This window comes from Acanthopagrus latus, unplaced genomic scaffold (assembly GCF_904848185.1).
Source record: "Acanthopagrus latus isolate v.2019 unplaced genomic scaffold, fAcaLat1.1, whole genome shotgun sequence".
Lineage (NCBI taxonomy): Eukaryota > Metazoa > Chordata > Actinopteri > Spariformes > Sparidae > Acanthopagrus > Acanthopagrus latus.
The window spans coordinates 140202-149663 of NW_023504083.1; the positions used below are offsets into that span (position 1 = coordinate 140202).

The 9462-nt window shown below is 43.1% G+C and overlaps 1 protein-coding gene across 1 annotated transcript; it reads left to right on the forward strand.

Annotated features, from left to right (window-relative positions):
- The first annotated feature begins 5048 nt into the window (after positions 1–5048).
- On the forward strand, positions 5049–7341 carry LOC119016334 (zinc finger protein 883-like). Its single transcript, XM_037092105.1, has 3 exons — positions 5049–5276; positions 5784–5887; positions 6000–7341. Exons 1-3 carry the CDS (start codon positions 5049–5051, stop codon positions 7339–7341), a joined length of 1674 nt encoding a protein of 557 aa, XP_036948000.1.
- Positions 7342–9462: the final 2121 nt, after the last annotated feature.

Consider the following 9462-nt stretch of genomic DNA (forward strand, 5'->3'; position numbering starts at 1 on the left):
TTGCAATAACTATCAAAATATGTGACTGTAGTCTAGCAGTAGTCAAGAGTATGTGGTTGTATTAACACAAGTTCACTGTGGTTCATTGGTACCATTTCTTAAATACTTTGCAGTATTTCCTCTCTTAACATAATATACAGATCGGCAGCAGCAAGTGCATCTGCTGGAGCATCCCATTCATTTTCTTCCATGAGGAGACAACACAGTTCAAAGACAGTTTCGTCACATGGAAACTGGCCTTTTGGAGTGCACTCTTCCATACACACAGAGACTTCCTCCATGGAAACAGGCTTCAGTCTGTCTACAGCACTGTGCAGCTCTGGGAATGAATACATCACAACAGGCCGAGCTGATGCAACATCACCACTTGTTCTTGGTCGGATTTTGTGTGAGTTCCACGTGTTCACCACTTCATCAAGTTCTTCCTGCCAGGAAAGCGGTACAGTAGATATAGACTATAAATATGTGAAATAGACTTTTACCAAGTAAGTGCTGCTAAAACTGAGGATCAGTTGTGCTGTCTTTAGGGGTCACTTTGTATTGCCAATTTGACAACAATAATATAAACAGTTGATCCCATTGGTGTATTGAACAAAACTGAATGTCATCAAAAAATAAATACAACTACAACAATGAATTTTAAATAGAATAAATTAGAGTAGAGAAGAGGGTACTTGTGACGGTACTCTATTGTATTAGCTTATTCTTCTTTTACTATGTTGGGCGAGGAAGCATTTTACCTGAACAAGATTAAGAAAACAGAACTGGATAAGACTTTTATCCAAAAAATCTCCTGTGAAATGTCCATCATCTTGAAAAGCTTGAAATAAGTTTATCCAGAACTGTGCACTCTGTTTGCGGAGGATACCCCACCAAGCTTCGATACGCTGGTTGGTTGTGCTACTTCCATAAAGGAAACTTTTCTCCCCTGCAAAACTGTCAGTGTGGTTTCTTCGCAAAAACATCTGCATTTCTTCTACACAACCATTTTCTGTGCCCCTGTCTGCACGTATCCTCTCTGGACATCCACCAATACATGAAACTGTTTTCATGAAGTAATTTGCAACCACTTTCGGATCATTGTTCGTGGTATATGCCTCCATCCACAAGACATAACGGCTAAAACCGTCTATACAACCATTGATGGCGATGCCGTAGGGTTTTACTTTGTCGTAGCCATCCATGTGCCAGAGTGCATTTGGCCCTCTGCAGCTGTACTGACGTCTCCTCAAGCGTCGTGCTCTCCTTAATTCCACACCCTGTGGATCAACCAGTTTAATGATTTGCCTTATGGTATCCTGTGAGACAACTAATCCCTGTTGAACTGCACGAAGATGTAGCCACCGATAGCCCTGCATCTGTCCATTTGTCATTATCTCATGTAGGACAAAAGCCAGGACTTCTTCCAAGTCTGACTGGTTCTTCCTTCTGAATAGACCAAGTCTTCTACAAATTTGTTTTAAAGTACGAACACTTATAATAGTATGATTGCTGTGTGCCAAAATTGCAAGTATTTCTTTGTTGCTGAAAGAAAGTCTGAAGTACAGTCTGATGAAATCATCCACATTTGACATTGTAGTCACTGGTTGTCTTAAGATGAAAAATTGAAGAGGGCAGTTCGGTCTCCATAGCGAGGGATGTAATTTGCCAGGGTTGCATCATCCATCAGTGCTATGACGTGGCTGTCAATCTGTACAGTAAAAGAAAGAAAAAACACAATTTTCATTAAAGATCATATTACACTAAAAATACAGAATGTGGATGGAGCATGCATTACATAAGGGGTGGGCAATTAATTTTTACAAGGGCCACATGAGAAATCAGCATTTTGTTGGGCTGAACCAATGATTACTTGAACTTAATATCAATGTTCTCCCATTATAAAACCAGAACATGTTATATTTTGATCAGCTGCTACTGTTTATCAGAAGAATAAGGATATTCTGTAAATATTTATACAGTGAACCCTCGAAGAACAAGTCTAATTCATTCATTCTCCCATAATAAATGAAGAAATACCATATTTTTGCAATATACTACATTTTTTGCTCGTACTACTAATACTACTACTGGTCAAATAGAAAAAATACTCCTATCCAAGTAAAAAGCAAAACAGGAAAAAACAAGAGAATAATTACATCAGTGTCTCATTTCATTTTTAAATTGTTAATCTTCACAAGTACTTTAGCAGTATGTGAGAAAAATCCAGTCTGTCTCGGGCTTGAACGAAAGACTAGTTCTTGTATTTTTCCTCGTGTTTGGTCACGTAGTGGCGATACAAACCTTGAAAACCTTGAACACAGCGACCTGTGCCAGACAAACTAAGCACGCAGCTTTACTTTTGACTTCTGTAAACAAATATTTAACAGTCCATGTCTTGTTGAAAACGCGGCAATCGGTATTAACGTTTCTTTTTATGCCATTAGCTGACACTTTGAGGGGCTGCTGGCCAGCGTCACCTGTAGCATGCGCATCCGTCACGCTTTTCAAAATAAAAGCAACACAGTTGTATTGTGTGCAGGGCAGACACGCTTGTTCCGTTCATGTTCTAATTACCGGGCGGACAGGGACACCGTAAAATGCCCAGAATGCCCCTTTGTCATCCCCATGACAACCAAACCAACCCATCAGATAACGAAACAACTCACCATCACCAAAGCAAAATAAAACGTAACACCCTGTGATGCTGTGTACAGAACTCCGTCCACCTTGCATTGCATGCTAGCTAACATGCTGCGGCCTCACTGTTCTAAGAGTGTCGGTTAGCCGACCAAATGAACATATATCTCCTCTTTACTCACCTTTTCCTCTTCCAATAACGCAATGGCCTCTTCTTCAACTCCTCTCTCTCTCAAAAAGGCGCTGAGCTGAGACATTTTGGCATCTGACATCTCTCCTCCTTCTCCACACCACCACCTCTTTGGAGTCCCAGTCCCTGCTTTACCCATAATTTTGAGTTTAATCTCAGAATTCTGAGGAAAAAAGTCAGAATTCTTAGTTTAATCTCAGAATTCTGACTTTTTTCTCAGAATTCTGAGAAAAAAGTCAGAATTCCTAGTTTAATCTCAGAATTCTGAGAAAAATGTCAGAATTCCGAGAAAAAAGTCAGAATTCTGAGTTTAATCTCAGAATTCTGAGAAAAAAGTCAGAATTCTGAGAAAAAAGTCAGAATTCTTACACCCCCCCAAAAAATCTTTTTAATTATTTTTTTTTTTTTCAGTGGCCCTAATCCTCTTCCGTAGACATCTGAACCAGCTGTCTGCTGATGGAAGTTAAACCATGATGACTCACCTGAGATTTTTATATGAAGTCATTATAATGAGCTCCGTGTTACACAACATAAAAGTAACAAACACATTAATGCATCAATACTTTTCTTTGTTGGAGACTCCAAAAAATTACAACCAATAACTTTTTCACTAGTTGTTGGGTAACTGACACTGTGCACCAAACTCCATTCAAAAATCTGCTGATTTAAGACCATGAACATCTCAACCAGCTTTCTGCTGAGTTTAAACTCTTTGAATCTGATTTAATCATTTTTATACTTAACAGTTACGTGGACAGATACTCTGAGCCACACGACAAAGGTGAAAAGTAACTAAATACAGAAGCTGAGTACATCTTTGTTGTACTTTACTGGAGTTACTTTGAGCTAACTTAATTTGTTTTACACAGTCATGTTAATAGAACAAAATATCATCAACACATAAAGTCATATACATTTCAACAGAATGCTGGTGTGATTATCTAGTTTTAATTGAACCTCCTGTCTTGTTTCTGGTTCTGATCCAGATGAGGAGTTTCCTGTCTGTCAGCCGACAGCTGGAGGAGGAACTGAGGAGCACAAGTCTGAGCCCAGTACGTCTTTAAATCCACTTTTACATTTTCTGTTTTATGTTATACAAAATATAATGAAGAAGTAAACCATGATGACTTATTTATTTCAGATTAGATTTGCTACCAATAACTTTTTTGGTAGTCGTTGGGTAACTGTCACTGTGCACCAGACTCCATTCACAAATCTGCTGATTTAATATCATGAACATCTAATCCAGCTGGATGCACTTCACTGACTTCTGTGGCACTTTTTCTTGCGTTGCTTTGCTGAAGAGTAACTTTAGACATTCAGACCAAAGGGTCAACATCTTTAGCTTCAGCAAAGTTTTGACTGAGTTAACCAGAATTCCGGCGTGATTATCCAGTTCTAACTGGATGTCCTGTGTTGTTTCTGTTTCTTGGTTCTGATCCAGATGAGGAGTTTCCTGTCTGTGAGCTGACAGCTGAAGGAGGAACTGAGGAGCACAAGTCTGAGCCCAGCACATCTTTAAATCCACTTTTACATTTTCTGCTTCATGATGCTTCAAACATCTTCCAATATCAACACGATTACACAAAAACTGCTGACTGTGAACGATTGAAACCTTCATCTCTGATCCAGAGGAACCTGTGTGTGAGGAAGAGGAGGCTGGAGGACAGGAACTCCCCGAGGACGAAGAGCAACCAACACGTATGTCCAGTACAAGAACTTCTGACGATGATGGTGATTTTTGCAGTGAAGTATTTTTCATTGCACGATCAAAATGTAATTGTTTTGTTTTTGTTTCACTCAGATGTGGAGGACTTCTTGGGCCACGCTCAGGAAGAGGAGGGTGAAGATGAAGCAGCACAGAGCACCAGTCTCCATCAGAACCTGAAGAACCGGGACCATCAGACACCAAAAGCAAGGTTCAGATACGATGTGATGTCACCACTCAGAGAGGTTTGGGTCACACAGAATGACTCTGATGGTCCTCCTTCGTTGAATTTCTTTCTTGCAGAGGTCAGTCTGTGAAGATGAAGTGCAGTGGGAACGATCCGCTAAACCTCCGAGTCAGTCTGCTGAAGGACTCCCACTCAAGTGCTCAAAAGAAGCGGTAAGAGTCCAACAGAAGTGACCTGTGTTGGAAGTGAAAAAGACCAAACGATGTCCTTATTATTTGGAAGTGAGGTTGGAATGTGTGTTCCCTTCAGCGTTGTGATGAACTTATGTTTGTGTGTTAGTGCTGATGTCTCCGGTGAAGGACCTGACGTGTCCTCGCCGCCTGCAGGAGTCTGACCTCCTGGACCTGCTGAGGTCCACCTTCCCTCAGCTAACTGGAGGGTTTGACATCTTCACAGTTGACTCCAACAGGAAACTGATGCCTCGGAAACTACAGAAGCTGACACCAGAGGAGATCCAGCGGTCCATCAGATCCACAGGGAAAGGAAGATCAGTGCTGTATATCAGAGATAAGGTACATCAAGTTTTTCACGTACAGAACACTTCTGCCAAGACCCAACAGACCTCTTTAATTCAATCAAGCCTGATCCAGTATCAAGCTCTGATCGTTCGGATTCACTCTGAATCTGAAACCTCACAAAACTGCTTAACTACAGTTTAAACTCACTAGTAGATACCAGACACCTGAACACCTGACGTTTGGTTTTTCATCAACATGCATTAGTCCATTAGAAATCAACAAGTCTTGCAATGTTGAAGTGGGAAAAAGTTCTGCCCCCTTTTTTTCAAGATCCACACTAAAAATTAATCTGGTCTGTTCTGGGCCAAGACCCGTCCTCCATCCAAGAATGGTGGAGGTCTGTTCTGTAGTTTTTCTGTTATTGTCAACCAGCCACCAAAAAAACAACCAACTACCACAAAACCAACCAACAAAACAACTAACCAAATAAAACAACCAACAAAACAACCGACCAACAAAATAAAAGTATAGTAGCAATTTAACAGTTGTCATTTCTTGCAGAGAGCAAAGACGACCCCGACCAGCCCAGAACAACTTCCTCCTCCAGAGAAAACAGATGAAAACACCGCCGGTAGAGGTCGAGATGATAACAGAACTCATGTGAGGTGGGACAAGACCAGACAGAGAGGACAATGTCTTCAGGAGCTGGATGTTAACAATCTTCAGTAAACATGAAGGTTCATTTAAATAATGACACTGTCTGTTTTCTACCTTGAGTTCCGACCACAGTCCTGTTGAAAATGTGGAGAGCAACAAAGCGGCTCATCAGTCCGGCAGCTCAAGATGGCAGCAACATGTGAAGGTAGAGAAAGACGGGCAACAACGTGGAATATTGCAGGACTCTGGTGGCTCTTCTTCTGCCCACACTGCTGCTGAGAGCGAAGGAGATCATGGAGATGATGATGATGAGGAGGTGGTGGAAGACGACGACAGAGATGATGAATGGAAGCCGGACAAGAAGGACAAGGAGCTGAGTGAGGACCAAACTAAGAGACGGAAACAGAAGGAGGCGTCGAGTGAAAACAGCAACGCTGCTCTGTCCTGTAAAGTCTGCCAGGTTCTGCACGGGTCAAAGAACATGTTGATCAAACACGCCTGGACTCACGTGGACGATCCGGAGAGGCTTTGTGGAGCGTGTGGAGAACGTTCAGAGTCTGCAGACGGGCTGAGAAGTCATCTTCAAGCTCACCTGAAGACACACAGCTGTGACATCTGTGGAAAGTCTTTCCTCACTGCTGCTAGTCGATGTAGCCATGCCGCGCTACGCACCGGAGAGCGACCGTACAAATGTGAAATGTGCTATAAAACATACACATGCTCGTCTGGTTTGAGAAATCACCTGTGGCAACATGTGGACGAGAAACCGCACAAATGTGGCGTCTGTGATCACTCCTTCGCTTTCAAACAGCAGCTGAGGATCCACAGCAGCAGCCACACCGGAGAGAAGCCCTACTGCTGCGACGTTTGCGGCAAATCTGTCGCCGACTTCCAAGCGCTGTCCCCACACAAGCTGTTGCACGTGGGGATAAAACATTTCTGCTGTCAGGTTTGTGGGAAGCGTTTTAGAACTTCTGCAAAACTGAAACTGCACGAGAAAATTCACTCGGAGCGAGACAAAGCGTTTCTCTGTGACGTTTGCTGCAAAACGTTCTACACTAGAGGTGAGCTGAAGGTTCATCTGAGGACACACACCAAGGTGACGATCACCTGCACCGAGTGTGGCAAGGGCCTGTCATCTAAAGGAGCTCTGAACAGACACATGACCGTCCACGCCGGGGAGAGGCCGTACCAGTGCTCAGAGTGCAGCCTGCGCTTCAACGGCATGAGCAACCTCACTGCACACATGAAAATCCACACGGGCATCAAATCGTACGTCTGCGGGGTTTGTGGGAAAGCTTGTGCTCGCAAGACGTATCTGACGGTCCACATGAGGACGCACAGCGGAGAGAGACCATACAAGTGCACCGTCTGTGAAAGAGCCTTCACTCAGAGCCACTGTCTGAAGACTCACATGAAGAGCCACCAGGAGGTGGAGGAGGACGGACTCAAGTCCAGCTGAGGTGTCGGACTTTTCTTATTCTTCCTTTTAGATTTTGATGCTGTGGAAGTTTTGCAGACGAATGTTCTGAGGTCACAGTTGCTGCTGACTGTGGTCACAAACACTGAGGGGGGATCAGCAGCATTGGCTCCAGGCGGTGCCGGTCGGTCCAGAGCTGAATGAACTGGACCGCATTCCTCCACATTCTGCTCATTAGAAACAACTGGACCAGAAAAGGTTCTGTGGACTCAGGAGACTTTAACTCCGGGACCTCACAGACTGAAGTGGAATGTGTGAGGCCTCATAGTCATGAGGCTGGAAAAGATAAACAGAGTGAAACAGCTGTCTGTCAGAAAGATGAGGTAAGTTTTAACAGTGAGAAAGCAGAAGGAGAGCAGACTGTGTTGAGCAGTGCAAACAGAGCAGCACAGGATACAGTCAGGGACAGTGATGAAGACCTGATGGAAGAGGAAGAGAATGTGTTTAAAGTCCCAGTTCTCAAAAGGAAACAAGTAAACAACAATAGTGGTTCTCAAGACAAAAAAGGACCAGTAACCAGGAGCGAGGAGGAGGAGGAAGAAGAGGTCTGTCCTAAAGACAGCCAGCCTCAGACCGACTCACAACAGTCTGCTGAATCACAGCAGCATGAGAAAAAGTATGAAGTGGAACAGATAAAAAAGTCCTGCAAATAACAAAAAACATGAAAAAAGTTCAAAGTTGAAAATTGTTTTGCAGACAAAGTGTTTTTTTCTTTCTGCCCAATCACAAATGAGAAGCAGAGGAAAGGGGGGTTATTCTGACCAGGAGATTTACAGACTGAAGAAAATAGTCCAGAAACTCAAACAAGAACTTTACAATGATGAGGACTCAGAAGCCATGCAAGACAGTCTGTCATCAGAGATGATGAGTGATTTCACAATCTCCACACTCAACCTAAATGGAGCTAGAGATGTGAGGAAGAGAGCGAGTCTGTTTGAACTTGTTAAACTGAAGAGCATCAATGTGATGTTGGTTGAAGAGATGCAGAGTGACACTTTGAATGAGACTGACTGGAGGAGGGAATGGGATGGGGAGGTTGTTTTAAGACATTTAAGCAGAACCAGTGGAGGAGTGGCACTCCTTTTCTCCAAAAACATTCCACCAAAGTATCATGTGGTGGAGGAAGTAATGCAAGGCAGACTGATGGTGGTCAGAGAGAAATATTAGCTTTTTACTGTTGTGTTTATAAATGTATATGCTCCCAACACAGGACCTGACAGAGCTCAGTTTTTAAATGAACTCAGTGTGGTTTTAAGTCAGTGTGGGCCTGCAGAAGTTTTATGTTTTGGAGGGGATTTTAACTGCACAGAGAACAATCAGATGGCCAAAGATCATATTGAACCTCATGCTGCTTCAAAACGTGCCATGAAACAGCTGGTGGAGGTTCATAAGTTAACTGATGTATGGAGAGAAATGCATGACAAACACAGACAGTACACTTGGGTCAACTTCAGGACAGATGCTGACTGAAGCCAGTGGGATCCGGCAGAGAGCTGTGGACTTTTACTCCCATCTGTGTGACAGTGAGTACACAGAGAATTAGGGGGCCTTTAACTCCTTCTGCAGTGGGCTGCCCAGAGTCCTGGAGGAGACCAACAAGGAGCTGGAGGGTCCCTGACTGATGAAAAAGTGTACAAAGCACTGCAGAGCATACGGGGGGGAAGGCCCCTGGGATCGATGGGCTTCCACCAGAGTTTTTCAAAGTTTTTTGGAATGAGCTGAGAGAGGATGTTTTCAATCACTGAAAATGTGTCACTGATTAGAGATTTTTTGAAGGTCTCTGGTTCTTTGGGTTTTGATGCTGGTCTGGTTTCTTTGGACCAGGAAAAGGTGATTTGACCAGGTTGAGCACTGTTACCTTTGGAAAGTGTTACAAAGGTTCGGCCTTAGCCCTGGACTTATTGCCAAGATTAAGGTTCTGTACAAAGACATTGAGAGTGTACTGAAAATTAATGGTGGTTTGTGTAAACCATTTAAAGTGACCAGGGGTATCAGACAGGGCTGCTCGATGTCTTTTATTGATGGTCTGTTTTTATCTGAGTCTAATACACATTTGAATTTATCTGCATATGCAGATGATATAAGTGTTATTGTAAGGAATCA

Bases quoted from the DNA above. Each gene is read 5' to 3' on its own strand.
- LOC119016334 (XM_037092105.1), top strand. From the start codon at position 5,049: ATGTCTCCGGTGAAGGACCTGACGTGTCCTCGCCGCCTGCAGGAGTCT. The intron at 5,277-5,783 runs GTACATCAAGTT...CATTTCTTGCAG, and splicing joins TGCTGTATATCAGAGATAAG to AGAGCAAAGACGACCCCGAC. The intron at 5,888-5,999 runs GTGGGACAAGAC...TTCTACCTTGAG, and splicing joins GATAACAGAACTCATGTGAG to TTCCGACCACAGTCCTGTTG.